Source organism: Notolepis coatsorum (genome assembly GCF_963971535.1).
Source record: "Notolepis coatsorum genome assembly, chromosome: 18".
NCBI lineage: Eukaryota > Metazoa > Chordata > Actinopteri > Aulopiformes > Paralepididae > Notolepis > Notolepis coatsorum.
The window spans coordinates 7,881,297-7,899,417 of NC_140182.1; the positions used below are offsets into that span (position 1 = coordinate 7,881,297).

General features: G+C 45.8%; 1 protein-coding gene across 1 annotated transcript; it reads left to right on the forward strand.

The window, feature by feature from the left end:
- Positions 1-13,517: 13,517 nt before the first annotated feature.
- On the forward strand, positions 13,518-16,125 carry fjx1 (four-jointed box kinase 1). Its single transcript, XM_084335362.1, has one exon. It carries the CDS (start codon positions 13,870-13,872, stop codon positions 15,280-15,282), a length of 1,413 nt encoding a protein of 470 aa, XP_084191488.1. The 5' UTR covers positions 13,518-13,869; the 3' UTR covers positions 15,283-16,125.
- Positions 16,126-18,121: the final 1,996 nt, after the last annotated feature.

Consider the following 18,121-nt stretch of genomic DNA (forward strand, 5'->3'; position numbering starts at 1 on the left):
GACATTGCAAAATGAAATTCAAGGACTTTTAAGTACTTTTCCAAGCACTGTTTTTCATTTTCACTCGAAGGATACAATTCACTTTTAAATGCTGTTTCTTTAAGTATCTTCTTGGCCTGCTTGCCAGCTAGAGCAAGCTAGTGCATCACACACGAAGAAATGAGGAAAAGCAGTTGGAGCGTGCAATACTCAGATTGTATTATAACAGAACAAAAAAATTAACGATTTCTTGATTCAGAACAATTTGATCATGGATGAACAAAACATTAAATGTGAATGGTTGATTTGAATTTCAAGGGCTTTTTAAGCACCTTGTTAAAAAATGGGCTGTTTTCAAGGAATTGCAGGCCTTGACTTATTTTTTATATTTTTTTCAAGCACTTTAAGCACTTCAAGGACATTGTGCGAACCCTGTTAACATTACTGCCATTCATGTTGACACGGTGTAAAAACACTCTAGGAGACTTGAGAGTTACTAGGTATAGGCAAGTCACCCTTCTGAAAATCACTAGGTTGTTTGTTTTAGCTAAAATGACTGTATCGCATGGATTGCAGTACACCGTTGAACCACTAGGTGGCGCTGCTGTGTCGTGTTCTACAAAAGGCTATTAGTACGACGGAGTAACACAGGACAGCGGCCAATCACAGCTCTGCGCTGTCGACATCGACTACGCATCGATGTGACACAAAGAAAAAGATTTGGCCAGCTGCATGTAGGCGTCGCCGGGATTTCATTGAATTTAATTTATTTGACAATCTAAAATTAGATACAATACCGGTATACAACATGTACAGCCATCACATATAATCTAAAATCGTAGAGGATTAAAACGCAATAAAACCTTATGGTTTATTTCCATTGTGGTCCTCAAATGGGGGGGGACAAGATGATGAGTATGCACAAATAAGACATATAAATACAATTTCCAAGCATTGTGAAAATGTAAATATGAATAAAACAAAATGCAATAACACAAACAAACACAAAGTCTACAGCACACCTGCATATATCATTATCCTGTGTGACTAAGCCATTTCTTCATATATCTTTTTAAAAATGTCTTTCTGAGTCAATACTTTTTATAGACACTGGCAGTTTATTCCACTCACGCAAGCTGCAGAGTACCGAAAGGTATTTTTCCCCATTGAGCTGTTGAAATTGCAACGTTTGATGTCAGTTAAACTGCCCCTGGTTGCATATGTGTGGGTGTCCCTAAAGCACATAAAATAATTTGATGAATAAATATGAGGGGACCCTATTATACATTATTTTATGGGCAAGGCCCAACTTAATTTGAATAACCCGTTTTTCCACTAGGGAGCCAGTTAAGTTGTTTAAATATGGCTACATCCAGGGAGGCTTTATGTGACACATAAAGTAAAGTTTTTGGCCAGCTGCGTGTGGGCGTGGCCAGCTGCGTGGGGGTGTGGCCAGCTGCATGTGGGCGTCGCCGGGAGGCTTGCGGGGAGCTCGGCAGGCTCGCCGCGATCTTCGCCAGCACTTTGACGTGCGAGTATAAATTATAAGGCATTAATCACTGACGCACGGAAATAACAAAAGGGAAAAGCTGAAGCCGCTTCTGGCAACGCACGGATCCACGCGCGCCAGGGAGTGCCTCTTATCAGCCGCAGGGGTAGCTTCTTGTGTTGCTAATATCTCGCCAAATGTGTCCAAAAGATGATTTATAGGGAGATGCAGTCTGACCGCTCTCCACACTATGTTGGCGCCAGAGCGGGTGAAAGCACAGCTACTGCGACGTGCCCACCCTCTGCCAGATCACCCGTGAATGAGTGGGTGACCGCGAGTTGCCATAGCTATAGCCCACAGCAGCGCCAACCCACCCCCCCCCCCCCCCCCCCCCCCCGTGCGCACCACCGGGGAGAAATGACCCAATTAATTTGATTAAGAAACTATGGTCCAAGGATAGAGAGCGTGAAAGCACGACTTCTATTACAGTGTGAGGGATGCTGATGGGGGATCATTTAGTATATGGGTGTCAGTGTCTCTGTACATAAGACATTTTGCCATCGAATTGTATTTTTGTTTTCTTAAGACACAATCAATTTCTGCAAAAGGCCTAAGAGGACAATCAAACAAATGGAAGGCAACTTTACCCCCCCCACCCCCCACCCCCTGGAAATCTTTAAGGAAAATAATGGCTTCACATTTCAGTAAATCATTACCCGTTATAAATTAGCGGCTGTGAAAATAACCAAGGACCTGCATGAATACCAAGTCACCCGAGCGGGGGGAACGTTGATGAAGATATAGACATCCTGCGCAGCGGCTCATGGGACCGCGTTGTGAGTTTCTAGCACGTACTGCCCCACAAAGAGGAGATTAGAGTCATAATTGATTGTCATCGTGCAGCACAAGTAGCTACAGTACAACGACAAGACGTTTGGCATCCAAACAGAGTGCAAATGTAAACAGTACTTCAACTTCAAACTTCAAATTACTTTATTTTTCCTTTTCGGAACTTCATTTGTGCAGTGGTTAAAAGACAAACGTACAGTCACAATACATAGACACTCAAGTCACCACTATAAAAAAGCTTTGTTAAAACTACAGTAAAAAGACCACTATATAAAAAACACCAACTACATTAAAACTACAGTACATAAAGCATGATATATTAAAATCCATATGGAGCAGTTCTATATGTATATAAATAATACATAATAGTAATACGTAATATGTGTCCATCAGGTGGAAGGGGGGGCGTCTATTTTTTAAGTAGTCCAAAGTCCTTGGGGGGGGGGGGGGGGGGTAAGGTGCATTAGTATAATAAATACAATCTACAGGTGATTAAACTGGGTATAAAATATATAAATGAGTACTACTAAGTAATAGCGCTAATCTAATCAGATGTATGTACAGAGTTGTAGTATTAATATGTAGAGTGATACAGGTATAAAGACACTATATGGTAGTAAGTCATACTGTCCAGCAGCGTAACTAGTAAGAGTATAGGTAAGGGATATGTACAGATATAGCTATAGTGTCTACAGGTATGTAAAAAGGAGTATATGCAGGTATGTACAGACAGATGTGGAGATATATGCATCTATATATACATGGTAATAATACATATATACAGACCGATATACAGTATATAGCAGTAAGTATGTGTATGTACCTCTACGCCTCAACATGTGTATGTATATTGTACTGATACATGTTTATACCCTTCATTGTTTATTTGTGTGATGACGTGTTACTGTAACTGTGCTATTATTGCCAGTGCTGATTGTGCAATAGGCTACTGCAGGGGTAGGCAATTAAGTTTGGCAGAGGGCAAACATTTTTCCAAGCCATTGTATGGGGGGCCGGAAACAAAAACAATGGCTAATTTAATATATTGATAGTGAAAACATTTTAACTCTGTGACAGACCACCTTATAACTAAAACATACATTTGTGGCAGAGGCAGAGAATGGACAAAATAAACGAGCTGCATAGGTGGCCTAATAAACTGTAAACGACATACACATTTGCACTGAACATTATACCTGATTGATTGATTGATTGAAAACTTTATTAACAGATTGCAGAATGGGTACAATACAGTACAGCTCAATACACACAATTGTTAAGGGGATGCAGACCAGAGAAAGACTTTCGTCTTGTTTACATCAGGGTCCCCCATTTTCAATTCATCAGGACATATATGACATACATGACATACAGATAGTCAGTACTGCTACATCTATACATTTATGACATACCAGATTTGCAAATACAGTACTGTTTGTGATACAGAAGGAGTCAAGAAAAGGGAGTATATACATTTGACGTAGAAACTGTACATTGGAGGAGGTTGGGTGGGGGGGGGTTGGGTACACTGGGATATTGACAACCATACTGGGTAATTTACATTGGAGGTGGTTGGGGGGGGGGGGGCACACTGTATAAACAAGCAAAACTGTACATTGAGGGGGGGGGGGGGGGGGAGACTCTGTACAAACAAACAAAATTGTACATTGGACTATTGACAAAACCATACTAGGTAAATGACTGTACATTGGAGGGGGTTGGGTTAGGATATTTACAGGGGCCAGTGTTGAATTGCAGTCTCCCGTAGGTGTCTCTTGAGAGAGGTTTTGAAAGTGGGTAGTGATCCACATTCCTTTACAGCTTTGGGTAGGGCGTTCCACATTGATGTGGCATAATTGCGAAACGTGTTTAGTCCCTTATTTGAGCCGAATCTGGGTTTAACATGATTTGTGGAGCTCCCTCTGGTGTTGTGATCGTGGTATTCACTGACCTTTGGGAAGTATTTTGCCATGTACATGGGTACCTTGGTCGTGTAGTGTATCTTGTAGACCAGGCCCATTGCAAGTTGCTGTACTCTGTCATCTACTCTAAGCCATCCTAGGTTGTCAAAGTGGGCAGGGGTGAGGTGGGTTCTAGGAGTAAGGTCAAGCAGTAGTCTGACCAGTTTGTTTTGAGATGTTTGTAATTTTGTTTTTAGCGCCTTTGAGGTGCTTTGGTACCATGAGGTGCAAGCATAGTCGTAGTACCCCTGAATGAGTGCTCCTGCCAGAGTCTTCAGGGTATACTTGTTTACCAGAGAGGAGATCCGGTACAAGAATCGAGTTCGTTGGTTGACTTTTTTTATTACATTGGATGCCATTTTGTCACAGGAGAGATTAGCCTCTAGGATGGAACCCAGGTAGGTAATTTCATCTTTCCTTGTGACAATATTGTCACCCACTGTAACTGAGAAGCCGTCGGTCTTGCTGAGTTTGTTATTTGAACCGAAGAGAATGGACTCTGTTTTGCCCATGTGTAATGATAGTTTGTTATCAGCAAGCCATATGCAGATTCTGCCTAGTTCCGAGCTGAGGGTTTTTTCAACCTGTAACTTGTTCTTGTCAGAGACCAGCAGGGCTGAGTCGTCCGCAAACAGGAACAAGTTGCAGTCACAAGCTGACGACATGTCATTTGCATAAATTAGGAACAGTAGCGGTCCTAGTATGCTTCCTTGTGGAACACCACAGCTCACTGTGAGAGGGGGGGATAAGGTACCGTTTACCTCCACCATCTGTTCCCTCCCCTCAAGGTAGGATTGCATCCAGCTCACTGATAGACTATCAAAACCAATTGCTTTTAGCTTGTCAATCAGAATGGAGTGATTGACCGTGTCAAAGGCCTTTTGTAGGTCCAGCATGACCATGCCTATACCTTTGTCTGTTTGCCATTTTATTATAAAACCAGAGACAAGCGCCTCTCTCTTATCGGCCTATCTTACATTACGCGAAACCAATGTGTCTATCTGACGGCCCTTTCTGTGGAGCGCACTGGACTATTGAGAAACAATAGGAATTTTCCATTGGTTCTCCCAGTCCATGTGACCATTTCTAGCATTTCCATTGGCTATAGTGACAGACATAGATATATGATAAATGGATAGATACAGCGGATTAGATGCAGTCCAGATAAAACAACCAATCTAGATATTTCAAGATTCTATGCTTTACATCCGCGCATTCTCTGAGAGATGCACAAAATTTTGAGATGACAATCGATTCCGATACAATAAAGCAAGTCTTTATCACAAACAAATCCAAAGATATTTAATGTTTTACAAAACATGTCTACTGTTGCGCCCGGCTTTAGAGGGTTAAAAGCCTCATAGTATTTTTTATTTAGTTAATAAATGTCTTGTTGTAATTCCTTATATACCTAATGTAGCGCATCTTCTTGAAGCAGATTCAGCTTTTTTTGCTCTGATTTGACTTCAGTTTAATTGCATTGTTACTGTTCACATGTGTGGTGCCGTCACAGTCATATATAAGTAAAGATAAAGTTTGAATGACTTACTGAACTTAATTTCACACCACACATGTGGTGTGGCTTGTTTGTTATTTCAGCACCAGGCGCTGTCCACCGACTTTTTTCATCTTGAGCAAGCACTACATTGCACCTCGCTGCCTACCTGTTATTCACTCTCAACATGGATAAAACAACGTATAATAGGCATTCTTTAGGTGGTGGTAGTTTCTCTATTTGGACATTATAGCTAACATATAGCCTAGCCTAGTTGGTCTGATATATAAAAAATATATATATATTAAAAAAAATATATATATTCTGAAGGGCCAGATATTATTGCTGGCGGGGCAATTTCGGGCCGCGTATTGCGGACCTGTGGGCTACTGCATGTATTTAAGTGTATTGGTTGTAATCTGCCAAGAGACTGCAGATGATAATTAGCTGCAGCTAAATGTGGTATACAATACATAAAAAAATAGCATACACATGGTCCTATTCAAATAAATACATAAATAAATGGCTATATCTGTAGCCTATACACCTCTATAGGGAGGTGTAGGCTGACGTCACTTTAGTTTCTCGCCCAGTCCAACCGTATAGGGATTTATCATTGGGAATGTGTTATCGGCTATTGTAATAATTCTGCCTCATGGACATTGGCAAGCTTTCCATTTTTGCGCAAAATGAGTTCCCTTCTATCACTAACATTATTGTTTAAGCATTTTTGGTTGAAATAAAATGTGTTATACGGTTGTTTAATAATTTGTCCTTAACACTTTGAGTGCCAGCCATGATAAACTCGTTATTTCATGCCATGCGTTGAGTGCCTATGACGAGAAATCTCGTTATTTAATCGTTATTGCTTTTATTAGCGATATCCATTAATTTTTCATCAATCTAGCCTCACGTTACCATTGGGACTGTCTATGAGCTCGAACAGGGAAAATACCACCCCCTATCGTCTCCCGGATGGTAATGCACCCATTGGATTGGACTCCGGAATCCGGATTCCACATTTTACTTCTCAGTAAAATGTTGCCTAACAACATCAAGCTCAGAGCCAGGAAGGGCCAGGCAGAGCCACGCTACTTCTCTACCCAGGAAAGATGCTTCTAGAGCCGCAGAGAGTATGGAGGAAGACAAGGCTTTATGAAGAGAATGGGGTAAGTTTGAAGAAAAAAGTTAACACACACATGAAAGTTTTATATCACAATATGTAAAAAAAAAAAAGATTTATCAAACCTTGTTTCATTAATTAATTGATAACTTTTGAACAATAGATGCTATTTCTAATCTGTCAGCTGTTCTATATTTCCAACAAGATTGTCTACATCCCATTCATTACACATACATCTGAAATAAGCAAGGAAAGTGCTTGAAAATAAATTTTTATCTTCCAAGTTTAATTTCAACAAGTTCAAGTGCAACTACATATGAACCATAATAATACAAATTATGATGATAATCATACACTTATCTTATATCATTGGAAAGCCCTAGTTGTTAGCTTCAAAATGGTACCAAATATGAGGTACTTTGAAATACCCAGTAGCTAATAATCTATCACAAACCAATGCAAGTTCATGTTCAGGGATTTCCTAAATGGGCCAGAGGATCCCTTAAACGATTTAGAAATACATGTAGAAATACATTGTAATTTCAAGTGAGGTGGACCACGCGGGAAACAACAATGACGTAACCACTACACCTCTCCCTACACACCTTTGCCGAATTTCCCCAAGAGGGTCAATAAATGAATACTTACCTAAAGCCAAACCACTGTAACCATGTTACTGCAACTGACGTTTGTAGGGCAGTATTGATCATTTTATTTAGGCTAATTTTATGTTAGCATATTTCTATTTATTTATTTTGAGTATTTTAGCATCAGAGAGAGAGAGAGAGAGAGAGAGAGAGAGAAATAATTATTTCCCAAAGTGCTTCTGCTTAGGGTATCAATTACCATAACGGTCGTCGGATGCAGACAGACCCGCTCGGTGCCCCGCTGTGCGTCGTTTGCCCGGCTTGCCCCCACGCACACATGAATGAATGAATGAATGAATGAAAAAGTTTATTTTTGAACATGTATTCTCCATATTCCTCCAAACAAATCACGGTATCTAGGTCCATCAGACCAAACAATCATAACAACAACAAAAAAAATAATTTCTTTTTTTTTAAACATTAAAATAAAGGAATTATAAACAAAAAGTCAAGAGCAATGTCTTTAGTTAGCAGACATGTCCAAAAAAGGAGTAGAGGGAAGCTAAGCTTATTGATCCCTACCCCCTTACATTTACATTTGTTCTTCCATAAATGTGACTAGATATAACATAATTTAGTATATTACAATATAGAATATACTTTTACTTATAGTACGCAAAGAAAAAAAACTTGATTTACTTGGCAGCAGTGAATACAGTACAGCACTACATAACACAATATAACATAACTTTGTTTATCCTCATTACTCATTTCTGTATTTCTCTAATGTGTATTTTTTTTGCTGCTTTTTAAATTGTGCCATATGTTTACTCAGTTTGATGTATTCAGGTAATTTATTCCACAACTTCACTCCACACACAGATATGCACATGCTTTTCAGCGTAGTGTGTAGTCATTGGTTGTTTTCCCTCTTAAGTTATATTCTCCTTCCCTGTCTCTGAACCATTTTTGAATGTTGCCTGGGATTAGTTTGTATCTGGCTTTGTATACAATGAGGGCAGTTTTGAAACCAACTAGGTCCATACATTTCAATGTTTGTAGCTTTATAAATAAGTTATTGGTGTGTTCATAATATCCTACATTGTTGATTATTCTTATTGCTTTTTTTGCATGGTGCATATTGGCTGTAGAGTGCTTTTGTAGGTATTACCCCACACCTAGTTCATATATGGTAGGAAGAGTGTACAGTACAGTGCATACAGTGTTTTTTGGTTTAGAATGTGTCTTATCTTACATAAAACACCAACACTCCGTGCCAATTTAGTCCTGACATATTTGACTTGAGGTTTCCAGTTGAGTTTGTGGTCTATTATTACACCCAGAAATGTATTCTCAAATACCCTTTCCAGTTTAATACTGCCAATCATTATGTAGACACCTGAATATGTCTAACAATAATTCAATGTGTCTAACGTTAATTCCTTGCATTCTCTGTGTTCGCGATGATGTTGTGTAACTTGCTGACCCCTCTTGATCCTCCCTATCCTAACATTGACACTTAATAGCGGGACATGACACAGGTACCGCCAGGGGGAGCTGGTGGCGACGTTGGGCAGGGGGACACAGGTGAAGAAGGATGGGCTCAGGGCGCGGCGCCGGCGGCAGAACTTCCTCTTCATCGTTTTCCAGAGAAGGAAGAGGTCGCATGGAGCTGGAGCTCCGGACATCAAGCATGCGAGATATAAACCCAGTTACGAGGCGGGTTAGTAATGAATATGCGATAGCTTAGCTTTTAGTTAATGCTAAAGAGACATTGTGAACGAAGAAGCAGACGAGCTACTGCCGAAGAGTCTGGTAGATATTGCCCACATTGCGTTTTAGCTGAAGTATAGGCGTCATGACAGGGGGTCGTCCCGACCCACAGCAGTTAGGCTAGCACCACAGTTTAGCCCGCGTGTCGCCCCACCCCTTCAGCCCAACAGCGGACGTCACTGCACTGCACGCCCCTCCAGCCCCTCCGAGCCGTTACTCCAGCAGTCACCTGCCCAACGTCTACCCAGCCCCGCCGCCTGCTATCACGGGACCTCTCGACGGCCATCTCACCACACGGACGTTCGGTGGTGGGAGCAGGCCCGCCACTTGGTTAAGTACACTCAAGCCAGTTACAGCGAGCGCTCCGAGTGCTGAAACTTTATCGGTAGACATTCTCTCTGTGCGGCGCGGGCCCTTTAAGGGCGAAGAGAAGCAGTGCTTTGAACTGACGCTGGTAACAGTGTTTAGGGGCACCCCGACTTTTATTATTTTGGGGAAAGCCGGCTATAGATAGGCCTTTTGTTTTCAACGTGGGCCCACGGTCTTTTGGTTGAATGTGGTGTAATAACGTGTGTTCTTTTATAAAATTCCCATTGAATAGCTCCTGTATCCCTCTCCCTCTTCCTCCCCTCTCTCCCCACCTATGGGGAAACGAACAAGTATCTAAACCCTTAAAGGGACGGGTTTATTACTGTGTCTTGCCCAGTGTGGGAAGAACTTTAGTCATTACTGTAGAGCGAGAGCACTAGGTGCCCAGTGCGGAAAGAGCTTTCATTCTTGTGTACATACTTGTAAAAAGAATAAGACCTTCAGTAAAAGAGAGCTCAATGGGACCACTGTGTGCATGTCTGTTAATGTGCATTCTGTCTAACCCTTTCCTTTCCGGGTAATGCTCATTACAGTTTAACCCTTTCCCCACCCCCTGCCTATGCTTCATTGGGAAAGGTCTCTACTCGCCAATCAGGATGGGTACTGCTTTGGGGAGCGAATATATCATCCATCATTACTGCCATCGGGTGTGGGAGGGCACAGGAAGTATTGGGGGAAGTGTGGGTGTGTGGGGAGCTACTGCTAATCGCCCTGGAGGGCAAGAAGGACCAGCGCACCATCCCTAGGTTAGTGAATCCTAGGCCCCATCCACTCTCGCTGCTCAACCTCCACTTCAATACTCCTGGCCTACAGTCGGGGACTCAGCCGGACCCAGCTCTGCTGCATTCCCACTACCAGGTGGCCGTGTACATCCACTCCCATAAAGCAGGGATAATCCACCCTGCTACAATTAGTTCAATCGGTGTGTTTTCTTGTATATCACTTGTATATATGCACTTGCCCCGCACTCCTGAGAGCACAGAGCACCTCCTTCCCACGTTGCGCCTCCTAAGAGCACCTCCTTCCCACGGCGCGCCTCCTATAGGGAGGTGTAGTCTGACGTCACTGGTTGTTCCACCCGTATAGGGATTTATCATTGGGAAAATGGATTATCGGCTATTGTAACAATTCTACCGCATGGAAATTGAAAAGCTTTCAATTTTTGCACAAAATGAGTTCCTTTCTATCACTAACATTATTGTTTAAGGACGCGGCTAGGTGGCGCAGTGGGCAAGGCGCTCACCACCAACGCAGGAGATGCTGGGTTCGAGCCCAGCTCTCTGCGTTGCTACCAGCTTGGCTGGTCGTTCATACTAATACAATTGGCAGTATTAGGGGGTGGGAAGCTGGTGGGTGGGGATCGGACGTTGTGGACAGCGACTCCTACAGTTCGGTTGGTGCGCCTGCGCAGTAGAATCAGGAAGCGACGGGGGCGGCGTGTCCCTCCCACGCAGACCCTCGCCGCTGAGAGATCGCGCTGTACAGGTGAAAAGATGCGACGGCTGCCTCCTCGTGTACCGGAGGGGACACGTGATGCAAGGCTTCGTCCACATTGCAGCCGGCTTGTGGGAGGCATGGCCTAACAGCGTTCGAGACAGGGGAGGGTAGAATTGGACAATACGAAATTGGGGAAGGGAGAAAAATAGAAAATGGGGAGAAAAAGAGTTTAAAAAAAAACATTATTGTTAAGCATTTTTGGTTGAAATAAAATTTGGCGATTATATTTTATGATTAATTGCGAATATTTTCATGTTGAGCTATAGATTGTGGATGAATAGCCACAGAAAGGTACACCATGCAAATGTTAATGCTTTATTTGTTTTAAACGAGACAATTTAGAAATGGGCAATGGGGAAATACATTGCGTTGGACAGAGGGTGGAACACGAAAAACGGCAACGACGTAACCACTACACTTCCTATAAGAGCACCTCCTTCCCACGGTGCGCCTCCTATAAGAGCACCTCCTTCCCACGGTGCGCCTCCTATAAGAGCACCTCCTCCTTCCCACGGCGCGCCTCCTATAAGAGCACCTCCTCCTTCCCACGGTGCGCCTCCTATAAGAGCACCTCCTTCCCACGGTGCGCCTCCTATAAGAGCACCTCCTTCCCACGGTGCGCCTCCTATAAGAGCACCTCCTCCTTCCCACGGCGCGCCTCCTATAAGAGCACCTCCTCCTTCCCACGGTGCGCCTCCTATAAGAGCACCTCCTTCCCACGGTGCGCCTCCTATAAAGAGCACCTCCTTCCCACGGCGCGCCTCCTATAAGAGCACCTCCTTCCCACTGTGCGCCTCCTATAAGAGCACCTCCTTCCCACGGTGCGCCTCCTATAAAGAGCACCTCCTTCCCACGGTGCGCCTCCTATAAAGAGCACCTCCTTCCCACGGTGCGCCTCCTATAAGAGCACCTCCTCCTTCCCACGGTGCGCCTCCTATAAAGAGCACCTCCTTCCCACGGCGCGCCTCCTATAAGAGCACCTCCTTCCCACGGTGCGCCTCCTATAAGAACACCTCCTCCTTCCCACGGTGCACCTCCTATAAAGAGCACCTCCTTCCCACGGTGCGCCTCCTATAAGAGCACCTCCTTCCCACGGTGCGCCTCCTATAAGAGCACCTCCTTCCCACGGTGCACCTCCTATAAAGAGCACCTCCTTCCCACGGTGCACCTCCTATAAGAGCACCTCCTTCCCACGGTGCGCCTCCTATAAAGAGCACCTCCTTCCCACGGTGCGCCTCCTATAAAGAGCACCTCCTTCCCACGGCGCGCCTCCTATAAAGAGCACCTCCTTCCCACGGTGCACCTCCTATAAGAGCACCTCCTTCCCACGGTGCACCTCCTATAAGAGCACCTCCTTCCCACGGTGCACCTCCTATAAGAGCACCTCCTTCCCACGACACGCCTCCTATAAGAGCACCTCCTTCCCACGGTGCACCTCCTATAAGAGCACCTCCTTCCCACGGTGCACCTCCTATAAGAGCACCTCCTTCCCACGGTGCGCCTCCTATAAAGAGCACCTCCTTCCCACGGTGCGCCTCCTATAAGAGCACCTCCTTCCCACGACGCGCCTCCTATAAGAGCACCTCCTTCCCACGGTGCGCCTCCTATAAAGAGCACCTCCTTCCCACGGTGCGCCTCCTATAAGAGCACCTCCTTCCCACGGCGCGCCTCCTATAAAGAGCACCTCCTTCCCACGGCGCGCCTCCTATAAAGAGCACCTCCTTCCCACGGTGCGCCTCCTATAAAGAGCACCTCCTTCCCACGGCGCGCCTCCTATAAAGAGCACCTCCTTCCCACGACGCGCCTCGTATAAGAGCACCTCCTTCCCACGGTGCGCCTCCTATAAGAGCACCTCCTCCTTCCCACGGTGCGCCTCCTATAAAGAGCACCTCCTTCCCACGGCGCGCCTCCTATAAAGAGCACCTCCTTCCCACGGTGCGCCTCCTATAAGAGCACCTCCTTCCCACGGCGCGCCTCCTATAAAGAGCACCTCCTTCCCACGGTGCGCCTCCTATAAAGAGCACCTCCTTCCCACGGCGCGCCTCCTATAAGAGCACCTCCTTCCCACGGCGCGCCTCGTATAAAGAGCACCTCCTTCCCACGGTGCACTTGCTCCGCACTCCCTGCCTCTGCTGCTGCCGAAAAAAGTGAGAGAGAGAGAGAGAGAGAGAGAGAGAGAGAGAGAGTCACGTGTTCCCAGACGCCTAGTTTCTCTCCGTGGAGCCAAAGCCACACAAATCAAACTGCAGCCGGCGGAGAGAGAGAGAGAGGAGGGAGAGATAGAGAGAGAGAGAGAGAGAGAGAGAGAGAGAGAGAGAGAGAGGGGAGAGAGGAGAGAGAGAGGGGGGAGAGAGAGAGAGAGAAGAGAGAGAGCGAGAGGAGAGAGAGAGGGGGGGAGAGAGAGAGAGCGAGAGAGAGAGAAGAGAGAGCGAGAGAGAGAGAGAGCTGAGAGATGAGGACACACGGACGGAGAGAGAAGAGAGCAGAGCCGTGGTGCACGCTGCGGGGAAACAACGGGGGACGGTTGAGAAGAAGAGAATAACCGATTATCACTAAAGTGGGGAGAAGAAATGCATCGTATTTTATATTTATATCGACAGAAAAAGGGGGATTTAAATTAGCATCCAGGAGGACAAGGAGGACGGGAGGAGATGCGATTCGCGTTTCTTCTTCTTCTTCGGATCTTCGCGGACCCTCCGCGCGTCCCTCTGGAATGGTTAACCGTCGTCAGTTAGTTTAAAACTAGTATGAGGGCTGTCTCGGCGAACTTGCTCGCGCTGCTGTTCCTGTGCACGTGCGCCAGTGTTTTCTACGTGTGGAGCACGCTGGAGGAGGATAACCGGCTGCTGGAGCGATACAAGCGCGGGCTCCGGTTACCGGGCACGTCGGGTCCCTCCACTACAGCGGACCTCTCCACCAAAACTTTCCGGGCTTTACTCGCCGTGGTCCCGGCGGCGGCGCAGCAGCCGTTGCCGCCCGGGCACGCGGGTAGCAGCAGGCGCGCGACTCACCACAACAACCTCACTCAAAAAACGGTGTCCTCCCAAGAAGGCAACCGTTACCGCCGTGTGAGTGTAGACGATAACGAGGACTCAGTGGCGGCGGCACAGAGGGTCAACCAGCCGGAGGAGGACTCATCATCATCTCCGGTCGTCGAGGATGGGATTTTTTGGAGCGCGTGGCTGGAGGAGGATCACCTGCAGCGGCACGTCGGCTTCACGGAGGACCGCGCGCGGGCGTGGCGCGAGAGAGCCCGCGCCAGCCGCGTGGTGAAGCTGGAGCCGGGCTGCGGCAGGAGGTCCAACCAGCTCGCCACGTTCCACGACGGCGCCAAGGCGTGCGTGCGCTACGGCATCAACGCGGACCAGGTGCAGGGGGAGACGCTGACGTACTACCTGGCGACGCTGCTGGGCCTCACCAACGTGCCGCCCCTCGCGCTCTCCCAGCTGAGCGGCGGCAACGGTGGCGGCGGCGATGAACAATGGGCGTCCGTCAGGCGCAGGATAGGCGGTTTGCAGTGGAGCGAAGGTGCCGTCGTCTCGCTCACCGAGTGGGTGTCCAACCTGACCGGGGTGGTGACGCCCGCGCCCCTCCGCCAGGAGCAGCAGGGCGGCGGGCTCCATCCGCCGCGCGTCGAGGAGCTGTGGAGGAACGCGACGGCGTCGACGCCGCGGCGCCGGCGGCAGCAGCGGCAGCTCCTGGAGGAGCTGATGCAGTGGTCCGACCTGATCGCGTTCGACTACCTCAGCGCCAACTTCGACCGCCTGGCGAGCAACCTGTTCAGCCGGCAGTGGGACTCGCGCGTGATGGAGCGCGACACCAACAACCTGCTGCGCACGCCGCACGGCCAGCTGGTGTTCGTGGACAACGAGGCGGGCCTGGTGCACGGCTACCGGGTGCTGGGTGCGTGGGAGAAGTACCACGCCGCCGTGCTGGGCTCCGTGTGCGTGTTCCGGCGGGGGACCGCGCAACGCGTGGCCGAGCTGCATCGGGGCGGGGACGCGGCGTCGCGGCTGCTGGAGCTCTACCGGGAGCGGGAGCCCTTTTTGTCGGCGGTGCTGGGGTTCCTCTCGGAGGAGCACGCGCGCGTCCTCCAGGAGCGGATACGCGGATTACACAAACACATACTGCACTGCGAGGCGAAATACAGCCGGCTGTGAAAGCGCTCCGTAATGATTCCTCCTCCTCCTCCTCCTTTCTCACGGCAACAGCAACAGCACAGCTGGTTGCCTATAGTGCTGTGGATGTGACTGGCACATGTGACGGGCACACCTGTACCGAGTTCTAACCCGCCGCTGAGGAAAAGGGGAAAAAAAAACTTGTCTTGAATATCCAAATGAACTACCTCTTGTGAATACTACAAAAAAAAAAGTCGCCTACTTTATACATATACACACATTCACGTTTGTCGATAGGCTCCCTGTCGAGTAGAGGTTATTATTGGGTATTTTTTTCACACGTTATGCCTCAGAGAGGAATGAACCATAATAGAGCCAATGCATTTCTCGTAATTTTTTTGCCTTCACTATCTCCTCACTTGATTTGACAACCGATGTGCTAAGTAGGAACAAAATGTAATGATGTGGGTATTATCATCATGTGCCGAAGTTGGGGGTAGATTCTGTCATGTGTGCATTGGCTTAGTTCAGTTATCCTAACGATGAACCCCCTTATATGCCTTACCATGAGTTCTTGAATAGTGTATTCCTTTAATTGGTTTGGCACATTTCTGTTTCACTTTTTTTTTTTTATAGAAGATGTGTTGCACAATCAACTGTCATATAGCAAGCACCTGTGCCCGTGTAATTATCTGCCGATTGTATATTCAGCCTTAACGTCATAATAACATCTGTTGTACATGTTGTAAGTACATTGTAAATATTGTGTCTATAGCCACCTGTTTTGGAACTTTGAAAAAAAAAAACTCCACTAATTTAACGTGCATTGTAACATTCCAAATCCTCATGTCGTTTTTTGATAAATAATATTGTAATTTAAGTTAACCAATTGTCAGGCCCCTTGTTTCTTATTCAGTCCTGTCTCAAACCGCCACAATGGCGGGTCAGATATTTGCCTGGTTTGTACGCAGCCCTGGGGGATTTCACAAAGGATTCGGCCCTTGTCCACCACAGAGCCCCCATTGTGTTGCAGAGATGCTTTGCTCCGAGACCCTGTTACCCAGGAACCCTTCTGTCAGTCACGGGAAGGCAGGCGGGGCGGGGGGGTCCTTAAGCCCCCCCCCCCCCCCATTGTCTCACCCTGAGAGAAAACATTCACTTGAAAATATCTTCTCTGACAAAATCGGAAATGTTCATTTTCAAACCCAAACTAAAGTATTTTAAACCTAAACTGTACAGGTTTCTCAAATATGTCCCAAACCACCTAAAAGGGCAACATGGTTAGATTAAATTAAATTAGATTAGATTCAAATGTATTGTCATCATACAGCACAAGTACAGTAGGCCTACAACAAACATAAGTTACTGTACATGTAACAGTAAAGTGCAATATGTGCAGCATAAGTAGTAGGTAAGGGATATGTATAGATATAGTATCTACAGATATGTAAAAATGATTATATGCAGGTATGTACAGAGTTGTAGTATTAATATATAGTGATACAGGTATAAAGACACGATGGTAGTAAGTCATACTGAGCAGCGTAACTAGTAAGAGTAGGTAAGGGATATGTACAGATATAGTATCTACAGATATGTAAAAAAGGATTATATGCAGTAGGCTGACCCTTATTAGTCGACTAATCGGTCGAAGGAGCCGTAGTCGACTAGCCAACCTCGAATACAAAAACTATATATATATATATATATATTTATAAAAAAAAATTTATCATTCTTCCAAAAGAAAAGATGCCTAGAAGCGTGGCTAACGCTAATGGCACGCATACCAGATGCTAACTGCCTACAAAAACAGGCACAGAGACACTGACTAGACTAGACAAATATCAACATGTATCCATCAGTGGACCAATTGCATGGTTTTTTGGCAGAGGACAAGAAGCCTTCAGTCGACTCCTTCAGACATTAAGCACCCCCACAGACCAAATGGAATGATAAAAAATGTAAAAAAAATAAAAACTTAAAATATTATAATATATATATATTTTTTGACCAATAGTCGACTAACGGCAAATTTTGGCCAATCATAGTCGACCATCCAAATCCTTAGTCGGGGACAGCCCTAATATGCAGGTATGTACAGACATGTGGATAGATATATATTAAGAATGAATATGTATATGATATATAAAGCATTATTATATGGTGTATAAACAGCTATATCGATTATATGTAGGTATATTCTGACAAATATATATGGCAAATATATAAATGCATATATACTGTATATACAGCACTATTGTACATGCTATCATACGAGTTATATGGGTAGACAGTGAAAGCAGTATGTAGGATAGGAAGCAGTATAGTAAGTATAGCTATTAGCCCTATTGCAGACTTCAATAGCCACACGTTTATTAACCATGCCGCTGTAGCAATCTAAACAGTCACTCCACGTCCTCACCCTTAACCGAGAGACAGCGGTGTGGCTATTAAACCACTATTTTGGATGGACACTTTGCAATTATCTCCACGCGGCTTCTGTTTTGTGTGGAAGTTGATGCTTAATATACAGAATGTCACCCCAGGTCTCTCCTGTGTTCCAAAGTAGCACAAATTGCTCCTAAATTTGTACAATCCCATCATTAATCAAAAATAAATTGGCAAAAGCTTTTGTGCTTTTAGCACTTTGGAGCACTTTTCCATTTCTCCCTGTAAGTGAAGTGTTCGCTTTTGGGTGACGCTCCTCGTCTTCCTGCCAGATAGTGTGCTTCTAGCCAGAGCCAGAGGTGAGGCGAGCACAAACTGGCAGGAAGGCGTGATGATGTCATCTGGAAGCTAAGCCTTCCTGCCAGATAGTGTGCTTCTAGCCAGAGGTGAGGCGAGCACAAACTGGCAGGAAGGCGCGCAATGTCATCTGGAA